Source organism: Xenopus laevis, chromosome 6S (assembly GCF_017654675.1).
Source record: "Xenopus laevis strain J_2021 chromosome 6S, Xenopus_laevis_v10.1, whole genome shotgun sequence".
Classification (NCBI taxonomy): Eukaryota; Metazoa; Chordata; class Amphibia; order Anura; family Pipidae; genus Xenopus; species Xenopus laevis.
Window position 1 is genome coordinate 85,011,110 of NC_054382.1, and position 26,136 is coordinate 85,037,245.

The following is a 26,136-nucleotide window of genomic DNA, read 5'->3' on the forward strand; positions in this document are numbered from 1 at the left end:
AATATTACTCCTGTGACCTGTATCTCTATAAAAGGTGTAAAGCTAAAAAATGAATGTTGTTACACAGGTCATTGAACTCCTTTGTAAATGGTATTATCCCTAATCTTTGCAGCCGGTTGTCTCGGAAGTATACCTGGACTAATCACCTTATCATAAACAATCATTAATCAGCAATCTATTTCTGTATGCAAATAGAAGCCTGTGATCAAGTTCCACTTCTCTTGATTATAAGACTTTTTCATATTCATCATAAATGCATTATAAATGATACTATTCCAGTTCACTTAAGTTCATTTTACACATCGGATTGAAAAAAGACAAAGCTTTTTTTTGTGACACTTGCAATGGTAATATAATGGTCAGCAGTGAAAACAGACAGTACTGCCCCCCCCCCTCTCCAGCATCCAGTGTGCAAAGTAATTCTGGCATGCACATTAATGGACCCCATCCTTGCTTCCTGACGTGCATGAGTATGTGTGTTATCTGCCTACATTGGGCAATAGATTTTACAAGAAACAGAGCAGCTTTAGTGGAAGCAGACCTTGCAGTTTGGGCCCTCCCGCAGTCCCAGGGTCTGCTTCCTCTATAGTTACCCCACTGATAATCGACATTGAAATTTAATTGTCACTACTACTACTACTACTGTGAAGAAGCAGTGTACAACTGTAGTGTTAAATAACTGCAATAAAAGAGGCTGTAACATGAAGAGCATTAAATCTGGTAAATGTAACCTAGTAAAAAGGTAAAATGTTAATGGTTTAATATAAAAGTAATGGTTAGTACATATATTTAGGTTTGCCACTAGGGGGAGTTAGAGAATAACAGTTGTAAGAGAAAGTTCACAGTGGGTGGAGAAAAGCCAAGGGAAGATTTCAGGAAGTGAGATAGAGATGCGTCATGGGAAGTGAGATGAGCAGCGGGCTCTGCAGCAGTAGAATTATCTCCTGGAAGAGGTATTGAGCCTAGGTAGTGTGAGGCCTAGTGGTGGCATATGGCACACAATTCTCTGAACTCAAGGCAGTGGTTAAAATGTGGTGAATGTGCTACTGTTCTTCTGAAGGCTGTGACAATAAAGAGAACATGGTTGAACTGCAACTCTCCTCCTGATGTGTTTTACTCAAGGGGTTTCCTCACGCAAAAGGTTGGTGGTACATCAACAGGTGAGGCACTAGCCTTATGTGCCCCCTTTACATTCTTACACTATAATCCAAAACCCCTTCTGTTTTACTTTCCAGATGGATCGGCTTTATTAGGATATACTGATGAATTTATTTGCGTTTCTTTCATTTTCAGAAAAGTATTTTATTTTTTAAATGCTTACAATACACAAAAGCCACAGATATCCTAAGTATTTCTCTATAAAGAGTATTTCTCTATAAACAGTGCTGAGTGATATAATTTTTGAATAATATAAAAATATGTATCCCTGTGTTGTAAAATATGACAATATTACGGGGCTGATTTATCAATAATCAAATGTGATTTTTTTTCCACAATCCAAATTTTTTTTTGCACCCAAACAGACACATTTGAGTTATATTTTCGAAAACTCGAATGTCTGTGATATAATAAGAAAAAAACTCGAAAATTTGAATGCAACAATTCGCCATCTAAAAGCTGACAAGGTCATGTAGAAGTCAATGGGAGTTGTCCTAGGCTAAGCTCATGTTTTTGTGTTTGATTTGTGGATTTTTATCCAAAAACTCGATCATATTGATTTTTCGGGACATAAATACGATCAAATCAAGTTTTTTCATGAAATGAATTCGATCATTTGAGTTTTTCCCTGTTGTTTTTTCATTTGCATTTTTTACATTCAGATTTTTCCATAAATACTCAAACATTTGAAATTCGTGCTTATTCGAGGTAGAAAAACCCTCACACAACTCACAAATTCAATCCTTGATAAATATGCCCCTAGAAGTTACTTGACCTGTATAAAAGCCGGAGATCTATATGGCCATGGAATTTCTAATTTCCTTCGTTAAAATAGGGGTACATTATTGTCTATACACTGATATTTTAAAAATATGTTTTTATATACATATAATTAGCATATTTATAAATTCTGTAATTGCATTCCAGCATGGAAAACACATTATGAACATGCACACATTGTACCCTGCATGACTTAAAATAATGTATGATACAGTTTACAAGCAAAAGAGATCTCTTTGCTATACACATATTTATCAAGAGTGCCAGTCTTTGGTTTCCCACCTATTGCAAGCTATAGCTTTGAGAGGATGTAGAAAATGACTGAAGAAATCAACCACCTACAGGTGTAATTTACAATTAGACTAAGTGCTTGTAGTTATTGGATGAATTTGTGCTTCCAAACCGTGCACTTGGTTTTCGCATATGGTTTTAGCATGGCATTCATTTATCAGAGTCATACATGAGTGCAGTTCGTTGATGGTGGCGTTTCCAACTTGCTTTTAATTTCTTTCGCCTCACTCTGCTTGGCGTCGCAACCAATCTGGCACTTAAATACCTGCTTGTAAGCCTTTCTGAAATTTTCAGAGAGAAACGCATAAATGATAGGATTCACCGAAGAGTTGCTATATGCGAGACAGTGTGCAGCTATTCTGAAGACAAAAGAGGCTTGGGTGAGAGGAAAGTTTCCGTATTCGACCCACAAATGGATCACATGATGTGGAAGCCAGGAGATTCCAAACACAACCACCACAACAAGCACAGTCTGCGCTGTCTGTGTAGAACAGAACAAAAAAAGACAGTGGGTTAATAACTGTAAGTAAAAACACAATGTTATGTTCATCAATATGTTCATACTGTATATTAACATACATAAATGTAATTAACAGCAAATTCAATAATCACCCTGTGGATCTTCTACTAAAGATAAAACATGTATGGGGTCCTTCAAGAACAGTCATAATAATTGTTGCTGTCTAATGGTGTATTTTGGTTAGATTAAAAGGTAAACCTCTCCAGTGGCCCTACGCGTTTTGTGTTGCATGGCCTTACTTTTTAATCTAAATTGAAATAAACAGTTTTTTACTTTATAGTTTTTCCTGAGTGCCTGGAGTCCTTTTGATGGTATTGCTAAGAGAATCTTGTTCTATACATCCATATTAAGCATGGAGTACACATATGGTAAAACTCTTTGCTATCACAGTTGTAATACAGTATGTTTAAGTTTTTAACCTAAGTATTTGTTTATAACCTGAGCATCTTTATATTTTACATTACAATATAATAACTGTTATAGAAGAAAACGGAAAAATTGGCAAAGGCAATGATCACCTCCAGAAAGATCAGACAAGGTCTAAAGTTATAAATAAGAGTAAAGTTACAAATAAGAGTACTGTTACAATTAGAAGACACCTATGTGAAGCCAAGCTACAGGCAAGAAGCCCCCACAGATGTGCTGAAGAGGTTACAATTTGCCAAATAACACATTGACTGGCATAAAGAGAAATGGTGCAACATTTTGTGGACTTATGAAAGCAAGATTGTTCTTATTGGGTCTAGGGGTCACAGACAGTTTATCAGATGACCCCCAAACACTGAATTCAAGCCATAGTACAGTGTGAAGACAGTGAAACATGGTGGCACAAGCATCATGATATGGGGATGTTTCTCATACTATGGTGTTGGGTCTATTTATCGCATTCCAGGGATCATGGATCAGTTTCAATACATCAAAATACTGGAAGAGGCTATGTTACCCTTATGCTGAAAAGGAAATGCCCTTGAAATTGGTGATGCAAGACAACGACCCCAAACACACCAGTAAACAAGCAACATCTTGGTTCCAGACCAACAAGATTGACGTTATGGAGTGGCCAGAAATGCAGAAGAATTGTGGAATGTAGCAGGTGCCAGAAGCAGCAGCTCTCAGAAACACTGGTTATACAACTAAATATTAGATCAGCGATTCAAAGGAAAGCAAAACTTTGAAACATTTTTCAGTTTATACAGTGAATGTTTGAGTTTGTAAAGAAGAATGCAGACACTGCTAGTTTTTTGGAACAGCCTAATATTCCCTTTTGTTCACTTTCCGTAAAGGAATAACACAAATTTGATCAATTTTTCTTCATGTTTTGATTTGGAATAGAATGTGCAGCATTCCCAATACATTTGCATGTATGAAAATAAAAGCTATTATAATAATTTGAGCTTTATTCACTACATACACACTATTATGCTATTATTCTGAACACAACTGTAAAATGTTATGCCTTAACCAACAAGTTTATTTTTTCTAAGCTGCACTATTGGTGGGTAGGCAGCCATTTTGCCTGATCATGTGCTTTCAGAATAAGCCAGTGCTGCACTATGGAACTGCTTCCAGATAAACTATTGTTGTTCTTACTTAATGTAAGTGGAGGAGTTGCAGTGTATTTTTACTATTGAGTGCTATTTTGATATCTACCACGGAGCTGCTATTTGGCTACCTTTCCAAAGTTCTGTTAGGTTGCTAGGGGGGAGGGGTAACATCACTCCAACTTGCAGTGCAGCAGTAATGAGTGACTGAAGTTTATCAGAGCACAAGTCACATGCCAGAGGGCACCGGGGATACTGACTTGTCTAGCCGCATGCCAGATTTCAAGTTAAATATAAAAAAAAACTGTTTGTTCTTTTGAAAAATGGATGTCAGTACAGAAGTCTGCTAGAGCTGAACTATTAGCTTATGCATTTTCAAAAATACATGCTTTCCCATGACAGAATCCCTTTAAGCAAAGCATATGTTACAAACCACTTTCTGCTAACAGTGTATGATGCTTTTCGCTCCTCTGTAAATACTGTGCCTCACACTATTTTGAAAGGCGTATTTATCAAAGGATGAAATTGATAAATACTCTTAAAAATGCCATAGAAATGAACGGAGAGTGGCGAAATTTCACTCTAGAGGACTGTTGCCATCTCTAACTTCACTTTTTGATAAATATACCCCTTTATCTCTTCCCTGGTGTCTACATAGCTTCTTGGTGCTTGGCCTCTGTTCTTCTCAGAACCACTTCCTTTCACACCATCAAGAGTGTAAGCTCTTCTTTAAAGTGTCCTCCTTTATACTTTTTATCTTAATACCTAGCAAGTAAGCTTTGCAGCTGTTTATGGTCATATATATTTGTCTATTAACTGCAATGTTCATTTCTTCCTGTACTATTAAAAGTACATTAAAAACTGCATTGCAAGAAGAACTATAATAATAAAGATATACATAGCTACATACATGCATGTAATGAGTAAAATATTTACAATAAATAGCTTATAGTTATTCCAAAAGCAACTTTTCCTGAATCAGAATACATATAACTTCTAGTACTGCAAAAGTTAATAGATATAATAATTATACTAGAAACCCCAGGTGGCAGTAATTCCCAGCTAGAAAGAGAATTTTAATTTTTCATTACACATTCATAGCCTTTTTGGCTTTATTACATAACTAAATCTTGGTTTGGTTTTTATTATTCAGCCACTTAACAATATCAAGGGAAAAAGCAATTAGGCCCTTCAAATGAGTATTCATATGTGGAAGTCTTCATTATAATGATTGCTGACATTTTTTTCTGCAGTAGACAATATACCATGCTGAGCTGCCAAAACTGATATTTTTACATACTATTAAAAAATGGATTTTAGAAGCTTAAAGCTGAATGTACTTTGTAAATAAATGTACTCTTTCATGGAGCATTTTAGTTATTCTGCCACTTAAAGGAAAACTATACCCCCCAAACAATGTAAGTCTCTATAAAAAGATATTGCATAAACAGCTCATATGTAAAACCCTGCTTCATGTAAACAAACCATTTTCATAAAAATATACTTTGACAGTAGTGTGTGCCATTAGGTGCTCCTTAATAGAAAATTGCCATTTTAAGAACTAAGGACCGCCCACTGAGTTCCTACAATTGAAGGTGCACACAAACAGACTAAGGGCACACATACATGTTAGGTCACATGAGCCAATTAATGGACAACTCCTATTACAGTTAAAGCTGCAGTATTTCTGGTCGGGTGATCTCTGAGGGAGAACTGAGAATATTAAATGGTGGCTCAAGTTAAAAGATGTAAATGGGTGATATTTACTGATATCTATATTCCTGTTTGGATTCTTTAATAGGCCACTTAATATGAAAGAAACTAACTGTTGGTTAAGTATTCATCCTGGTATACAGTAGTTTTCCTTTAAAGGCAACTGAAATCTGTCCACTTAATCATTTATATACAGTATCTGTATTGTGTGTGTCAAAGATGCAACACTATTCCAGTGGTATCTCTGGTCTCTGCTCTCATTGCTACCCAAGCTAGAATTTGCTAGATTTCCTAGCAAAGAATGTTGGCTTTTATAAGTATATTATTATTATTATTATTGTATATTACATTTATTTATATGTATTCAGTGTAACCCCTCAGTTTAGCTTATGCCCTTTAACAAACTACCAGCCTCAGGCATAGAGGAGAGGCAGGAAATCTATGATTAACAGCTGGGATTTTTTAAATGGTTTTGTGTTTCATTTTGGAATATACTTTCATTATTCAGCTTTTTATGTCTGGAGGGCAGGTCCCATTTTAAGGAAGTGAACCAAACTTTGTAAAAAAAAAAAAACCTAATAAATGAACATGAGCAAGTGTTTTAGCACTTTCCACTGCCAGCCTACTGATCTGTACTCATACAAGTAACATTTTACAAGAGTAAAATTGGAGGGTCAATAATTGCCATGAGTGTGATGTTTATGCAAATGGCCTGTAGATGTCACTGTGCTCATACTTATACTGTGCATACCTCCTGGTAGCTTAAAAGTGAAAGTGAAAGTTACTGTTGTGTAATGCCTGCATGACTCTGCTAATAAAGCACTGTTATACTCTCCTCATCTTCGGCTACTCAAAACATAACAATGAGGATGCTGTAACAGCTCCTGATACAATAGCTCAGAGCAGCACCATATCATTTTCTAGCTAGTACCTGTTAAGCAGCAACTAAACCTTTTAATACTTAATTTTTTTATCAATTGTATATATTACAATCCCCACTTAACATAGGGATGTAGTAGAAATGTCTTCTGATATATTACTGATCTCACTATCAAGAATGTGAAACTCCAAAGTAACCTGCAGGATCGGAGTTAAAGCTGAAGGCTTAGCCCGTAGCCAAAATAACATATAATATAAATATATGCATCATGATATACAACATTATGATGATTTTGCTAATTACTGGGGCTATAGCCTTTTTAATCATATATTTATTTATGAGTAGCTTTTGTTATTTCAGAACCATCTAATCATGCAAATGTGTTTGTTTCACCTGTCAAGATGCTGATCTTTTTATGGTCGCCTGCTGTTCTGCACAGACCAAGCCTTATGAAATCTCAGCAACCAAAATCTGATCTTTTGCAAACTCACTCATATTAGCTGGCTTATCTCTAACATTCTGGTATTTCATTCTCTCAGTACTGTTAGGTTGCTACAAACAATAGAGTGCAAGGCAAAGTATAATTTGTTTTATAAGTCCAGAAGAATAACTCAGAGAAAAGAAAATAAAGCCAGAAGAATACAGAAATGATAGTTACTTTTTTTTAAAGGTAAAAGATGAACATAGTCAATATATTTCATACACAACTTTGTCACACTATAAACTCCACAATTAAAAAATAAAATCACATTTCTATCATAAGCATTATCCCATTTTGTATCTCTGTCAGAAGATCAGTAAATAAACAATAAATATTTATAACACTTTCACTGGCGTTTATATCATCTGATACACTGTTTATCAAGGACATGTTTCAGCTTTTTAAATTTATTATGAGGGCATTTCCTGGCGTCGCATTATTATTTACCTGAGAAAAAACAATATATCTGAACCAGTGTGTTGTTTCTTTCTTTAATAAGATAAGCAATGCCTGAGCTGTATGAGGGTTCAGTGAAAAAACCTAGTTTTATGGCTAAATTTTTTCTTTTTTAAGAAACCCTGCTCAGGGAAAAAATACCTCAACTCGAGGTTGCTTGACTTCCTGCATTCACACACAGGGTTTCCTTAATGACCGTTTGAGCCTAAAGACTTCTTTCTTATTTGGCCCCTAAATATAGTGCTAAGTAGGTAAGGTAAAGGCACATGATTTTCACATTTTGCAGCCTGTTCTGCAGTTAGTGCTCATTGGTGCAGGTTTCTGTGTTTAGAATGGAGTGTGGCATCCATGTATTTATGAAGAGCAGGGTGGGGGTAGTACCTAGGCAACCTCTAGCCTGCACATAATTTAGACACGCATGTTAGGAACAAAAATGAACGCAAAGCTGTCTATGTACAGTGCTGTGTTGTACCCACTCTACTGTGCCGTGCACCTTCTGCAACATTTAGGCTGCCCTGACATCCCTTTGCCTCAAGTATTCTGTAATTGAGCACTAGTGGAAGGAATGTCATAAATAATGATATTATGTTGAAAAAAACTAAACAACTTAACCACAAAAAAACAAATATTTTTAGAAACTACAGCTTTTGAAGAATTAAAAAAAAAATGGTTAACTGTGTCTTTCTACCCCAAACTACCAAGCTGCAAATCTGTTCTAAATTTAGAGGTTTTCAAAACATTTTTGAAAATCAATGTATTTACATTTTGCAGCATCTTTTCATTCAGATGTTCTAAGGCATAAGGACAAAACACTGTATCTCATATACCACATGTTCTTGAAAAGACAAAATATCATACTATATAGTGTATATTTCAATGCCAGTGTAGCTCTGAATATTAATAAAACATTTAAAGTATATGTTTAACCAAACATTATGGAAAGAAAATTACCCAAAATTACACATATCCATGTGCCATGGAGATCTGTTGGTTTATCAATCAGGCAGGTTTGAAATTGTATATAGAAATTCATCAAGCTGAACAGTCTAGACATGGTAGCGATACAGTGAACTGGAGAGCATATGATAAGAGATGAAAGGGTAAAGATTGAAAAAGGAGAAACTTTTTTAGAGATTTTTTATAGCTAAGCATAAAAACATTAGTTGGTAGGCTGGCAAACAAGTTGGTAGGTTTGCCTAGTGCACTATAAAATCGAGTTCCTAGTTGAGGAACAAGAGGGTGAAGTTATAAAGTAAGTGAAATGTGCAAAATTCAGATGTAACATGCCATTAGCTTAATTTACAATACTAGAAGTGCTGCGTTTGGAATATGATTTACCAATGAGAATGCAAATTAGCCCCTACTTTCATTAATTCACAAGTTGTTATGCATGCTTTTCCTAGTGCACAGACATTTAGGAAGAAAGCATTTCCAAAGTAGCTGCAAAAGAAAATATGCCCTTTGTGTGTTTATTATGTTACTCAAAAAAACACAACGTTTTAGGGGTGTTCCCCCTTCATTAGGTGATACAGCTGCATATGAACATGGTTTAAAAACACCCACCCCCTCATGAATATGAATATTAATGTGCCAGTTGTCCAGAAGATCAAAATTTAAGGTAGTGCCCTTCAAATTTATGTTAATTTTAAGCAAAAATCTCAATGGGATGGGAACGGACAGTCAGCTTACATTAAGGGGAAGTAAAAGTGCCAACAAAAGAATTCGACTTGATCTTTGTTATCACAAAGCAGACTAACTGCAAGATTTGTTATCTCTAGCTCGACTTTTCATCGCACTTACTGTGAAAATATTTGTTATGAAGACTGCTTTTGAGTCATCATGGGAATTAATGAATCAGTGCTACATTGCTACTTGACCAATCAGGTGAATGACCAAAGCAGACATACGTCCACATGGTTCATAGGCTGATATTTCAGGTAACTGAACCATTTTAATGCTAAAATGAAAATCTCAAAATCCTCTATTTTTCATGAAAATAGAAACAAAAAAACCCCAAAAACTTCTAAATGCTTGAATTATAGAAAGATTCTCCAACTGGAAAAGCACAAATTCCATTGACTTCTACATGACCCAGACAACTGTTAGTTGACAAAGGTTTGTATTAGTGTTTTTCACGGTTTTATTGTTAAATAAAGTATGATTTTGTTAGTGGGATAGAGTAATTAATATAATCTAAGGTTTATCAGCGCTAAAAATATGATAAGTGAAAACAAATGAAATATGAACGTTACACAATCTTAAAAAAGCTGATGTTACGGTGTATGAAACATAATAAAATGAATATAATGTACACCTACAGTTTTTCAACAACCTCTGACTTGAAATCTGAATTTCTCTTTATTTTTTATTTGGTAAAATGCTCTCTTTGTAAATAGTTTACACTCATGATGTAGCCTACAATAATTGAACCTAATGGCTTGTTCTGACTGCACATTCTTGTAACATCTGTCTAATTCCATTTTATCTCTATGGCTAATTCCAGAGCTCACCTCTTAGTAGATTATCTGTATCATTTGTAACCAAGGAAACACCAGGAGACTATTTTTGCTTGTTGATGACATTGATATGCTTTCATATACTTGTAAACAAGTTTTCATATTAAGATCAGAGAGAAAAATATTTCAAAGGGATCAGTAATTTATATATTCGTTCAGAAGGTCTATTAATCTTTTTTATTCAAAGACAAAGACAGTATGCAGTTCTGTAGTGTCATTTATATTGTGTTGAAAATCTTCAAATTAAATGTTTCCATTGATTAATAAGAAATGTTTCACTGGTCAACAACAAAACATCAAAGGTCGAAGGTCAAAGTTAAAAAAACTTTGAATTCAAAAAGACCAAGATCGAATGTTGGTCGAAGTTTTTTTAGGTGGAAGTGGGCCTACTTCGAATCATATGATTCGAAGTAGCGCTACTTCGATTCAAAGTTTTTGTACTTCGACCGTTAATCTCCCAAACTCCCCCAATCGCCTCCATACATGTTCTAGGAGGTCCCCCGTAGGCTAAAACAGCACTTCGGCAGCTTTTAGGTGGCGAATGATAGAATGTCGAAGTTTTAAAGAGACAGTACTTCAAAAAAATTTGAATTTCAAAGTTTTTTCAACTTCGGAACGAAGTATGACTATTACCTAGTTGAAGTACACAAAAAGTAGCTCGAAATTCGAAACTTCACCTCGACCTTTGATAAATCTGCCCCTAAGTTAAAAGTAGTTGTTAATGGAGAGTACTCCCTAAAGCACACTGTGCCTTTTACATTTATTTTACATGACACCAACAGACTTAAAAGGGATAACATAATAATTACTGTTTCTACAGTATATGGAAATCTGCCTTGTGTGCATATTATAAAACAATGATGCAAATCTTACCCTTGGGTGGTTTCAGGAATGCAGCAATGGCTGAAAATTAAGCAAAAGTTTTTCTTTATACAATCCGCCAAACTTCATCTCAACAAACTCCGTTTCAACTTCATTTATGACAGACATCTTTTTTTGGTGATTTATTTTTCTAAAATATTTCGCAGCACTCCAGTTCGGAATTCCCTACCTCTCTATAGTTAGGGTTCCATTTGCCATAGCAAGCAAATCAGGGGTTTGAATCTGAAATTAGAATATGCATAGGAAAGGGTCTGCATAGAAACATAAGTAATTATAAAGTGGCAATAACTACAGAATTGTATCTTTGCAGAGCAATAGTTTTTGGCTGCCTAGGTCAGTGACCCCCCCATTTAAAAGATGGGAAGAGACAAAGAGGAAGGCAACTACTCCAAAAAATGCAATTAATAAGCCCAATGGAAAAGTTTCTAGGAATAGGATATTCTAACTAAAAGTTAACTTAAAGGGAAACTACCCCTTAAAGGGGTACATCATCTCCTATAATACAAGTGAGAAAATAACCCTTCATTTATAGAATTCAGCAACATTAATATGTTTCTGCCTCCTGAAAAAACAGTGGCTTGTTGGAGCTGAGTTTAAAGTCCTACTCCTCAAAACATGATAGTAAAGGTATTTTATATAATATAGATGTATTTGATAAAGGTCACGCAAATGTTTTGTTTGAGATATGCAAACTGTTTAATCAAATTGAAATAATTAGGTATCAATGCCTTGGTGTTGACAGTGCTGGTGTTTCAAGTTGGAAATTTGATAATTCCTGACTTTAATATTTGAAAGGAAATAAATTGCCAAAAATGATTAACTAACTTGAAAAAATGTAAATAAATGTGATGTTGATTTATGTTTGTTTGTACTAGAGAGGTAAAACAATTCTGTACAAGCAACTTCATTCAATTATACCATCTTGGAAAGCTATTAGATGCTAAGGAAAACATATGGAAATCATGATTGTTATTGTAACCTTTTATTTATGGCACTTTTATTTTATTTACACACTGCACTGTGACTTATAAGAGGACTGCTATGTTCTCCAGACTAAAAGAAAACAAATATCAGCTATAATTCTCCGGTGCGTCCTTAGAACCTCCTTGACCGTTGTTTGGTCTCTCTGAGATTTCTTAACATTTAAGAAGTTTATGTTTGCAAATATCTTAGCACATTTAGTTTGTTAAATTTTTTATCCATCATTCATTATATTGCTTATATCATCCAATGGCATTACTTCTGATATAACCAAAGAAAGTGAATTATACCATAAAGCTGGGGTCAGATAGTGGACTATCCAAAATGGCAAAACAAAGGCATTACAAATGATTGAGCTACATATTCCAATAGCTGACCATAGGATGTATAGACTGAATTATAACAGTTTCCTTTCAGTCTATGACACTGAATCTATGATTAGGTAAAGAAGCGGTTTTGGAGTATAATATTTACTCACCACATTAAGGAAGTGGCCCAGGTGCACCGCCCTGAGCCCTCAGCATGGGGAGCGAACAACCGCGAAAAAGTATATAGCAGGCACTCTAATAAAGGCAATAATCCATCAAATAGTAGAAATCAATTAGAAAAGATTTATTGTGTCCTCTGCCTTACGTGTTTCGTGTTACAAACACTTAATCATAGGCTGAGAATGTAACATAGTAACATAGTAAGTAAGGTTGAAAAAAGACACATGTCCATCGAGTTCAACCTTTTTTTTTTTTTTAGTATTTTTGTACTATTTTGTATTTTTGTATTGATGTCTTTATGATCACACCAACCCACGTTCTTTAAAAGTGTATCTTGAGCTAGAGATATCTGTTTATATGCTCTATTTCAACAGTTAAAAGTTATGATAGATCTAGCACCCACTAAGGGTTCTTTATAATTTCCTAAATCTAGTGATACACACACACTAAAATCAAGTCTGAGTGTGCAATCATAGTGTGTACTAAGATGGCATTGACGGAATTAGGTTTGTATCACTTTAACACCTACACATGTTTGGAAAGTATCCTGCAGAGATGTACAAAAAATGGCCAAGATGGCATTCACTTAATTAGGTGTGTATCACTTTAATACCTACACCTTTTTGGTAGATATTCTGTAGAGGTGTACCAAAATGGCTCCTACCAAAAAGAGTTTTTGAGCTTCACATACTCAGCCTATGATTAAGTGTTTGTAACACAAAATGCGTAAGGACACAATAAATCTTTTCTACTTGATTTCTACTATTTGATGGAAGATTGCCTTTATTTGTATGATACTGAATCTGTTTTATAGTATTAGTGCATATGTTCAGTGGGATACAAAGACCTTGCTGCCCAAATCTTATGTAAGAGCAGGCTGCAGTGGAGCAAAGCACAAGTCTACATGCATAACATTGTGACTAAAATAGCCAATAAATTGCCAATGTCAATAAGATTTTTCAGTATTTAGTATGTAGTAGACTAAGGAAAATTAATTGCTGACTAGTTACACTCAGGCATGGCACTGATTGGATTCAGCAAATCACTAGTGATGAGCGAAAAATGCAGATGTGGAATTTTGCCGCAAATCCATGCCTGCTGATATAACTTGCTCGTCACTACACATAAATTATTGAGGGGTGCACTTTGAACATGATATCGCTGTGCTCAAGTATTATGCTTAAAACTACTGCTTCATGTCTTAAATATTATAATGCACTACAAGAAACCTCAAAACTTGAAGAATGTTCTACTTGGCATAATGGAGTCTACCTTATTTATTACAAAAAATAATCATCCAAAAAACAGAAACCTCTTAGAACACAAGAAGGGAGGAGGTTTATGGTGAAAACATGTAGTCTAAAAAAGTTACACTGTACCAATGCAAGCCATTTCAAAACATATTTACACCTTGCTTTGAGTGCCTACCTGTTCCTACCTGTAATAAAACACAAATTTATCTCTACTGTTTTTGTACAATGCAATCTACTACCAAATGTTACATGGCATTGACTAATATTTGATTTAACTGTACAGCACATATTTTCTTTTTAATAAAGGGCAACAGGTTTAAATAATGCATGAATCAATAATTACAAAACAGATGGTCTTCCGGCTTGTTCCATTGCTTTTTGTCCTGAAAAGTACTACAGTTGGGCAACCTACAGTATGATCTAGGGGCCAAATTTTGGCTTATTAGTGAGGTGACACACACACTTAATTGATCGTGAGGCTCTCCCTTTGCAAATCTATTGTAAGGCTTAAATGGAAATGTTCTAGTCTAACTAAACCACAGTCAATTTTCCAAGACTTTATTAGACTAGAGTTATTTTTTCATATTTTATCTAGTGCCACAAATGAAATGCATTTTAAGCAATTACTTTATTCACAATTTGATAAAAGTATATTAAACCTTTAAGTGCTGCCTTCACATTAACTTCTTACAAACAAGTGCATGTGCATTGCATACCCAATGATTAAATGTGTAATTAGATTGTAAGCTTCATTTGAGCATGGACAGATGCAATGAACACTCATTCTAAACTGTTCTTGAAAGCTCCAGTACATTGTTTTAGGTCATTTTAGTGAATTCTCTTTGAATGTAGCACACAACTTTGATACACATTTCAAAGAAACTAATTCTAAAAGATACCATATCACAAGTGCTCACCCCTTAGTACTCATTTACGATGTACTTGTGCTTGTTCTTTCCTACACTATGACCAAGATTGTGGACCTAACTTCTTAACATCAATAAACAAATTGTGCTGTGTTAGTTCCCTCTGTTACTTAATAAATGCACAAGATAGGGACTATACCCTGTTATTGTGCTATACCTCCATGCTGAACCAGTATAATACAAAAATTATAGCCATGCTTCCAAATTGATAAAACAAATAGTCTAAGGGTTAGTTCTCACGGGGAGATTTGGGGATATTTTGTCGCCTGACGACTAATCAACTCGTCTTCTGGTCGACAATCTCCCCGAACTGCCTCAGCGTGTCTTCCCATAGGCTATAACGAAAAGTCGCCTGCGCTAAAGCACACGCGGCACTGCGTTTTCCAAAGTCGCCCGAAGTTTCCTCCGTGAGGCAACTTTGGGCAACTACGGAAAACGCAGTGCCGTGTGTGCTTTAGCGCAGGCGACTTTTCATTATAGCCTATGGGAAAACACGCCAAGGCAGTTCGGGGAGATTGACGCTCAGAAGACGAGGCGATAAAATCTCCCCGAATCTCCTCTTGTGAACTAACCCTTAAGTAATCAAAGCCATCTCTTCTCTCCTGATCTTAATCCAGAGCTCATAACTCAGGTTTCCACCTGCCTGTCTGCTACTTGGATGTCACAACGTTTCCTTAAATTAAACCTCTCTAAAATTAAAATGGTTCTCTTCCCCCAAATAACACCCATAACAAACCAGAAGTATCTATCATAGTTAACAATTCCACTATCATCCCATCTCCCCAGGCCCGGTGCCTTGATGTTATCCTAGATTCTACCCTGTCCTTCATTCCTCATATCCAGTCACTTGTTAAATCATGTCAATTTCACCTAATGAACATATCCAAAATCAATAATTTTTCACCAAAGATGCTTCCAAAATTCTTATTCACATTCTCATCATATGATGTCTAGACTACTGTAACTCTCTATTAATTGGCCTTCCCCACCAGAGAGTGTCACCTCTCCAGTCCATAATAAATACTGCCAATAAAGAAACACTAAACTATAAATGCCAATTGCCTTTTCACATGTTAGAGAACCAATATGCACACCTCAGAATCCTGCTCTGTTTCTAGCAAAGGGTTGAGTGTGATAACACACTCCCTAGATCCAACATACTTTCAAATTCTACACTTCTTTCAAAGCCAGAACAAAAGAACAATGAATGAGGAGATAAACTGCACTTAATATGTAGTAATGAATAAAAAAACATAAACACTTACATTTCAGTACTCACAGTTAAGGTTAAAATATTCCACAATAAAGCATTATGGTGCCTGACATTAAGGGGCCCATTTACTTTTTTGTGAGAAACTGACATGATTTTGTCTACCTTTTCTCCTTATGGTTCCTACTTCACACTTCTTACACTTAGGGGGTTATTTAACAAAGGTCAAATTTTGAACTTATGTGAATTTATTTTTACTCTAATAAATTCAGATGTACTCACAACTCGAATGGGAGGTTAGTTATGAAAAAACTTGAACGTCTTATATTCGATTGAATAGTGGAATAATAATTCGAAATGAATTAGAATCAAATTCGAATTTGAGTTTTCCTCTGAAAAAAAAGTTAAATGTCAGAAAGGCAATTAACAAATTCAAATGGTTCAACGGACCTCTGCCATGACTTGTAAATAAACTCGGCAGGTTTTGTGTGGCGAATATTCAAATTAGAGCTGTTTCCATGGTCGAGGTGTGATAAATTTCACATTCTAATTTACATTTGAGTTGTTGCTCTTAAATTCAGATTTGTGAGTTTTGACACAAAAAAAATTTTGAATTTGAATTTAACATAATATATCTGCCCCTTAATAAAACCTTTCAATTCACCTAAAGCATTTAGATCCAAGTCACATTTGGTTTCCAGGAGAATAGGTACTAAGTTTTCTTTAAGTGTCCTTGGTTTCCCATTAACCAAATGCATTTATATATTATGCCAGTGCTTTTTTAAGGATCATAGCAATCAGATAAGAGTACTTATGGCATCTAGAAATAAACAGAATGGTAGCATTATTTAAAACATACTAAGGTCAACCTTAGGAACAGGCCCACATTGTACAGAAAAAGATCTCAAGAAGTTAGGGTTAGCAGGTTTTAAAGGAAAACTATACCCCCAAAATGAATACTTAAGCAACAGATAGTTTATATCAAATTGAATGACATATTAAAGAATCTTACCAAACTGGAATATACATTTACATAAATATTGCCTTTTACATCTCTTGCCTTGAACCACCATTTCATGACTCTATCTGTGCTGCCTCAGAGATCACCTGACCAGAAATACTACAACACTAACTGTAACAGGAAGAAGTGAGGAAGCAAAAGGCAGAACTCTGTCTGTTAATTGGCTCATGTGACCTTACATGTGGTTTGTATGTGTGCACAGTGAATCTTACGATCTCAGGGGGCGGCCCTTATTTTTTAAAATGGCAATTTTCTATTTATGATTACCCAATGGCACATACTACTAAAAAAGTATATTATTATGATAATGGTTCATTTAAATGAAGCAGGGTTTTACACATGAGCTGTTTTACTCAGTATCTTTTACTAGAGACCTACATTGTTTGGGGGGTATAGTTTTCCTTTAAGGAAAACTATAGACCTCAAAATGAATACTTAAGCAATAGTTTATATCATATTAAGAGGCATATTAAAGAATCTTACCAAACTGGAATATATATTTAAGAAAATAATGCCCTTTTATGCCTTTCCCCTTGGGCCCCCCTTTTTATGATATTCTCTGTGCTGCCTCAGAGATCACCTGATCAGAAATAATGCAGCTCTAGATATAAAAGTAAGACAGAACTTTGTTAATTGGCTCATGTGATCTAACAATTATAGTTTGTTTGTGTGTACCATGAATTGTAGGATCACCAGGGGGTGGCCTGTATTTCTCTTACCAAACTAGAATATATAATTAAGTAAATATTGCATTTTTTAAATCTTTTACTGCAGCTCTAAAGGTGGCCATATACGTAGAAACACTCTTGTTTGGCGAAATAGAGGATCTCTCCCCAATATGCCCACCCATATCGGGCTGATCCGATAAAGAGCCAATATGGGCGGTCGGATTAGACGGGATTTTTAACCCTGCCTGGTCAATTTTTCCACCATATTCCAAACGGGGAAGCCCATTGGAGAGCCCCACACATGGGGCAATAACCTGCCGTCTGTCAGCAGCTTTTATCTGCCCATGTATGGCCAGAAATTGTTAAATTTGCAATCCATATATACAGTAACTTGGATAAATGTTGTTGTGTGTTTTAGATTGCAAGGTCATGAGAGCCTATGATCCTGTTTTTATATTGTGACCCTCAGTTGGTTGGGAAGTAGGTTTGTTCCAAGTTGACTCTGGGAATCGGTAAATAAGGCCACTATTATCAGGAACACAACCAGGCATGAAAATTATACTTATATTATTGTATGAGGAGGCTCAGTTATTGAGCTGAGGGAATTTATAGCTATTATCAACCACAGCCCTTACTAGCTCAGGTTTACAAATCAATATTGATAGGAAAAAGGAGACATACATTTCTATGACAATTAAGTGCTCCCATATTCTAAATATGGTCAAAGCTTTGTCAATATCCATGTGTAGCATATTGAATACCAATGACAAACAGTTCTTACAACCAAGTTTCCTAGAAACCAGACATGACTCATATATAAACATCCTATGTGGATTATAAGGTTTTATAAAGTACAATAACTGTCAGTCTTATGAACAAAATAGAAGAATTAATATGTAATTCTAGAGACATCATTCATATGTCCTTGTGGATAAAAATATTTGGTATAGAACAAAAGAAGTTTTAGGGCACTCTGGAACCAACATGAAGATCAGACTAAAATGTATTAGTTAAAAAGTAAAAAACCTTTATTTAGACCATCATTTCAAGCTTTACACATTTTGTGTCTATCTGACACGTAATCATAAGATTAAACAGGTTAAGTACAATGCCAGCATTTTAGAGGCCAAGTACCAATCAGAACAAAGGAGGAGGAACAACCAATAGTCCCAATCAAAAAATTTAAAGGGACCAAACACATCCATGAGAAACATAAGTAGTAGCATTCTATTAAAAAAAAAAAAAAAGCTACTACTTATGTTTTTCATGAATGTGTCCTGACGACGGTTCAAGGAGAACCGAAACGCGTAGATGTGGGGGATTTTGTGAACTTCAATAAAATTCACTTAAAGGAAAACTATACCCTCAAAATGAATACTTGAGCAACAGATAGTTTATATCAAATTAAGTGGCATATTAAAGAATCTTTTCATACCGATATATATATATATATATAATTGGACCGAAATGTCACGTCGACTTTACATGTATTTTGAATACACTTTGATTTTTTCACCAAAGAACTCGGTGTTGCTGGTCATTTCTGCTTTATTTATATATATATATATATATATATATATATATATATATATATATATATATATATATATATATATATATATATATTTAAGTAAATATTGCCCTTTTACATCACTTGCCTTGAACTACCATTTCATGATGGTCACTGTGCTGCCTCAGAGATCACCTGACCAGAAATACTGCAACTGTAACTGTAACAGGAAGAAGTGTGGAAGCAAAAGACAGAACTCTGCCTGTTAATTGGCTCATGTGACCTAACATGTATGGTTTGTTTGTGTGTACAGTGAATCCTACGATTCCAAGGGGCTGTCCTTGTTTTTTAAAATGGCAATTTTCTATTTATGATTACCCAATGGCACATACTACTAAAAAAGTATATCATTATGAAAATGGTTTATTTATATGAAGCAGGGTTTTACATATGAGCTGTTTAAAGCAATATCTTTTTATAGAGACCTACATTGTTTGAGGGGTATACTTTTCCTTTAATTTTACATCCGTCCGTGCTCCTGAATATCTTCTACTACATGTTTTTAATGAGGAGCACCCGGAAGTTGATTGAAGGCTGGTGAGTGATCCGGATTTTTTATATGGTATTGTGAGTGCTGGATCAAATCTTTTACATAAATCTTCACATACAGCCGCACTCCAATGTTCAGTGATGCAAATTCCTTTATTGCATAAATGTGTGTGTTCAACGTTTCAGCCTACAGATATTGATAAAGGCCCTAAAGTGGGCTGAAACGTTGGACACACAAATTTATGCAATAAAGGAGATTTGATTCACTGACATTGGTGTGCGGCTCTATGTGAAGATTTATATATATATATATATATATATATATATATATATATATATATATATATATATATATATATATATATATATATATATATATATATATATATATATATATAAAATTGATCACATAGAACCGAACTCCAGTTGAGTGAATCATATCACCTTTATTTGCATGAATCTAGTGTCCCTTGGGGCCTTTATCAAGCCTTAACATTTATCAAGGCCGAAAAATTGGAGACTAGATTCATGCATAAAGGTGATATGATTCACTCAATTGGAGTGCGGCTCTATGGGATTAATTATATAGTGGATAATGTACCCCCTGCTGTAATTTATAAAGATATTATAAGTCACCGAGGAGGTATGTGACCATATAAAAGCACGAGGCCGAAGGCAGGGGGGTACATTATGCATTATAATCTACAGTTTGTGGGTGCAGTGTCTTGATTCCTAAAGTTGTCTGGCTCTGTTCTGCCCTTGCCTGCCACAGGTGATGTCATAGGGGAAAGGCCAAGGAAGTAGGAAAACTTAAAGCAGGACTGGAGACTGAGGTGGGAGGGAAAGTGTAAGTTGAGAGGGAGGTTATGTAAAAATTTGGTTGAGTTGGTAAGCAAGAATGGAGAGAGACCATGTGAGGGGGGGGGGGAGACCAGAGAGGGGGCTAGACAGAGCGGACACCAAGAGACAGGGAGTCCACCTTAAGACTGTCAGTGCCAGGCCTTGGGCAAATTGTGCCCAAGGCAGTGCCAGACGCTTATCACCCTTCCTGCCCGCCCCTCCCCATCTGCAGTGAGTTTTGGAACAGCACAACAGACGTACACAGAAAGCAGCATTACCTGCAACGCTCCACAGTCCATTCGTCACCCCTTTAATCATTACTCCTTCCCCTCCCCAAGGAATTTCCCCGCTCTAACAAGAAGGGGAGGGGGATCGGAGCAGACAGGGATCGGCAGGAGGTAAAATCTGAGTCTGCGAGTCAGACAGGAAAGGGGAAGCGTGTAGGGAGAGCTGCAGGGAGAGATCAGCGGCGGAAGTGATGTTCTATATAAACGGCGCGTTCTGACGCAAGAACGCGCTGTTTATAAGGATATAATTTACAGTCTGGTCCCATAGGGAAATGACCAGACTGTAGATTATATATATATATATATATTTATATGTAACATAGTAACATGGTAAGTTAGGTTCAAAAATTTAGGAGAAAACTCTTTTATTCTAATCAGAAAGGGTGACTTTGTGTCAGCTGAAAAGACCTACTGGTAAATAAATCATTAGCGAGATTATTATATGATCCCCTTATATATTTATACATAGTTATCATATCACCCCTTAACAGGGCCGGACTGGAGGTAAAAAGCAGCCCGGGCAAAAAAATTAAAGCAGCCCACATGTCCCTTCCCAGAGACTAATATCCCACTGCTACTATAGACACCATCTCGCCCTACTATACCTGCTATCCCACAGTCACACTCCCTTCCCAGAGACTATTATCCACTGTTACTATAGGCACCATCTCTCCCTACTATACCTGCTATCCCACAGTCACACTCCCTTCCCAGAGACTATTATCCACTGTTACTATAGGCACCATCTCTCCCTACTATACCTGCTATCCCACAGTCACACTCCCTTCCCAGAGACTATTATCCACTGTTACTATAGGCACCATCTCTCCCTACTATACCTGCTATCCCACAGTCACACTCCCTCCTTCCCAGAGACTATTATCCCACTGTTACTATAGACACCATCTCTCCCTACTATACCTGCTATCCCACAGTCACACTCCCTTCCCAGAGACTATTATCCACTGTTACTATAGGCACCATCTCTCCCTACTATACCTGCTATCCCACAGTCACACTCCCTTCCCAGAGACTATTATCCCACTGTTACTATAGACACCATCTCTCCCTACTATACCTGCTATCCCACAGTCACACTCCCTTCCCAGAGACTATTATCCACTGTTACTATAGGCACCATCTCTCCCTACTATACCTGCTATCCCACAGTCACACTCCCTTCCCAGAGACTATTATCCCACTGTTACTATAGGCACCATCTCTCCCTACTATACTTGCTATCCCACAGTCACACTCCCTTCCCAGAGACTATTATCCCACTGTTACTATAGTTATCCATCATAAATAGACAGCAGTCATATTGTTCACTTGAAATGCAGTGACCAGTCATGTCTCCTGCTCTCCAGTATCATCATAGTCCTTGGGGTTTATTTCTATACCATCTATTTTTCAGGTGTGTGTTGGCCATGCCTCTAATAACGCGCTCCCTCCCCTTCTCACCTATTTGATGTTTTGTTGGTTTTAGGCCTTTTTCTGTGATGGTGGTGGGGTGAGTACACTAATTTAGGCAGGGTGAAGGTGAGTGGAAGGTTACTGGCAGGGGGGGGGCACAATATATACAATCTATATATACAGCTGTTTATGAGCTAATGGGGGATAAGCCAGAAGCTGTAGCCACATAAACTGACCCTCTCCCCGCACAGGTGAAATTAGTGAGAGGGATCAGGTGTTTCACTGATGGTCCAGTCCTCCCTGTCTGATACCCATATCACTTCACTGCGCTTTCCCCATAAACTCCACCGCTGTCACACTGTAAATCTATCACTTCCCCCTGTGTTTCAGGAATAGCTTCCCCCTTGCTGCAGTTGTAGACTGCTGCTGCTAGCTTAGTGGCTGTGACTGTTAATTGTTCCTCCTTCTGTGGGCTACAGCCCTGCCTGTCTGTGGGCTAGCACATAATGAGGCATTTGAAAGCTCCAGCAGCAGGAGGAGGAGGAGGCTCTGGGATTTGCATGGGCTGAAGGCTGAGTATTTTTACCTTGTGCGGTTCAAATCAAGTTGCGCACAGACAAGGTGACACTGCCTACTGCCAAATTTTAGGCTTAATGCATCTGATACCTTTAGTTTTCAGGTTGGCATTATAGATTATAGGGGTTTGAGAGCAGTGTACTGTCATACTATAAAAATATATGTTTGTGGAAACAAAGTAGACATATTCTAGAACTGTTACAATGTTTTACACATGAGCTGTTTCATGTGATATACAGTATTTTCATACAGGCCTGCAATGTAGAATAGAGCTTGCAAAGTAGAATATTCTTTCACTTTACATTACTAGAAATGTTAAATATCTGTATTAGCACCGGTCCGTATTCATTATTATGTGAATATATTATCAGGGATCAAAACAAACCTTAAGGTGGCCATACACGGGCCGATAAAAGCTGCCGACAGACCGAGTCGGCCCGTGTATAGGGCCCCCCGACGGGCTTCCCCGACTTTCAACCAGATCTCGTTCGGATGGGACTAAAAATCCCGCTGCCCATAACTATTCGTTAGGTTACTATTCGTGGGCCCTAGGGCCCAACGATCGGATCAGCCCGATATTGCCCACCTCAAGGTGGGCATATCGGGGAGAGATCCGCTCATTTGGTGACATCACCAAACGAGCGGATCTCTCCGTGTATGGCCATCTTTACTTGTGATATTGTTTGGCAGGATGCCTGCAAACTGTCAGTGTGACTGCTATTAAGACAGATTATAAATCTTATAACTGATAATAAAAAACAAATAACTAGAAGATTAATTACTACTATCACTTTGTATAATGTTGCACAAAAAAAAGGGAAATGGTAAAACATATTCTGAACTTTAATTTGACAAAAGTGACGGAGCAAGATAAACTGATTTTTGGGTCCTTCGCACAATTTTCTTGCTTTTATAAGTTTGCACTGTTTCAAAAGTAAAGACTAAACTTTGTCCTGTTCCTCCCTCATAATGATGTTCTGACAGCTGCTGGCCGTGCTGCTTGGTAGAGATGGCGCGAACTGTTCGCCGGCGAACTTGTTCGCGCGAACATCGGGTGTTCGCGCTCGCCGGAAGTTCGCGAACGTCGCACGACGTTCGCCATTTTGGGTTCGCCATTGTTGGCGCTTTTTTTTGCCCTCTCACCCCAGACCAGCAGGTACATGGCAGCCAATCAGGAAGCTCTCCCCTGGACCACTCCCCTTCCCTATAAAAACCGAAGCCCTGCAGCGTTTTTTCACTCTGCCTGTGTGTGCTGAAGAGATAGTGTAGGGAGAGAGCTGCTGCCTGTTAGTGATTTCAGGGACAGTTGAAAGTTTGCTGGCTAGTAATCGTTTTGATACTGCTCTGTTATTGGAGGGACAGAAGTCTGCAGGGGTTTGAGGGACATTTAAGCTTAGGTAGCTTTGCTGGCTAGTAATCTACCTTCTACTGCAGTGCTCTGTATGTAGCTGCAGTGGGCAGCTGTCCTGCTTCTGATCTCATCTGCTGACTGCTGCAATAACAGTAGTCCTTGTAAGGACTGCTTTTATTTATTTTTTTGTTGTTTTACTACTACTACTACTACTACTATAAGAGCCCAGTGCTATTAGTCTAGCAGTGTTGGGGAGTGGGACTGGTGTGCTAATCTGCTGCTCCTAGTAGTTCAGCAGCACCAACTTTAATTTTTTTTTTTTAATATTCATTTTTTTTTTATTTTACTTTTTTTTATTTTACTACCGCTGTAGTAGTGTATAAGTTGACCTTTTAGGCATTATTTGCCCTGTAGGCATTTTTTGCCCAGTGTGTTATTCAACCAACTGCCATCTAGCTGTGTGACCTTGTTCACATTCTGTCTAAATATCCATAATATTACCGTCTCCAGAAAAAACACCGGAGTGACTTTTTTTTGAAGCAGCCATAATATATTTTACGTAATCCGTATCCATCGCTGTAGTAGTGTATAAATTGACCTTTTAGGCATTATTTGCCCTGTAGGCATTTTTTGCCCAGTGTGTTATTCAACCAACTGCCATCTAGCTGTGTGACCTTGTTCACATTCTGTCTAAATATCCATAATATTACCGTCTCCAGAAAAAACACCGGAGTGACTTTTTTCAAGCAGCCATAATATATTTTACGTAATCCGTATCCATCGCTGTAGTAGTGTATAAATTGACCTTTTAGGCATTATTTGCCCTGTAGGCATTTTTTGCCCAGTGTGTTATTCAACCAACTGCCATCTAGCTGTGTGACCTTGTTCACATTCTGTCTAAATATCCATAATATTACCGTCTCCAGAAAAAACACCGGAGTGACTTTTTTCAAGCAGCCTTAATATAATTTTACGTAATCCGTATCCATCGCTGTAGTAGTGTATAAGTTGACCTTTTAGGCATTATTTGCCCTGTAGGCATTTTTTGCCCAGTGTGTTATTCAACCAACTGCCATCTAGCTGTGTGACCTTGTTCACATTCTGTCTAAATATCCATAATATTACCGTCTCCAGAAAAAACACCGGAGTGACTTTTTTCAAGCAGCCATAATATATTTTACGTAATCCGTATCCATCGCTGTAGTAGTGTATAAGTTGACCTTTTAGGCATTATTTGCCCTGTAGGCATTTTTTGCCCAGTGTGTTATTCAACCAACTGCCATCTAGCTGTGTGACCTTGTTCACATTCTGTCTAAATATCCATAATATTACCGTCTCCAGAAAAAACACCGGAGTGACTTTTTTCAAGCAGCCATAATATATTTTACGTAATCCGTATCCATCGCTGTAGTAGTGTATAAATTGACCTTTTAGGCATTATTTGCCCTGTAGGCATTTTTTGCCCAGTGTGTTATTCAACCAACTGCCATCTAGCTGTGTGACCTTGTTCACATTCTGTCTAAATATCCATAATATTACCGTCTCCAGAAAAAACACCGGAGTGACTTTTTTCAAGCAGCCATAATAAATTTTACGAGATCCGTATCCACCGCTGTAGTAGTGTATACGTTGATCTTGTGGGCAGTATTTGCACAGTGTTTTCTTCAAACCGCCATCTAGCTGTGTGAGCTTGTTCACATTTTGTCTAAATATTGATAATATTATCGTCTCTAGAAAAACCACTTGAGTTACTTTTTTTCAAGCAGCATTCATATATTTTACGTAATCCGTATCCACCGCTGTAGTAGTGTATACGTTGATCTTGTAGGCATTATTTGCACACTG

General features: G+C 36.9%; 1 protein-coding gene across 1 annotated transcript in view; it reads right to left on the reverse strand.

The window, feature by feature from the left end:
* Window positions 1-1,872: 1,872 nt before the first annotated feature.
* The window catches only part of galr1.S (galanin receptor 1 S homeolog), a 71,594-nt gene continuing 47,330 nt past the window's right edge, over window positions 1,873-26,136 (reverse strand). The window contains exon 3 of the mRNA XM_018223589.2: window positions 1,873-2,710. Within this exon, the coding sequence (XP_018079078.1) occupies window positions 2,393-2,710 (318 nt within the window). The 3' untranslated portion in view covers window positions 1,873-2,392. The remainder of the gene's footprint in view (window positions 2,711-26,136) is intronic.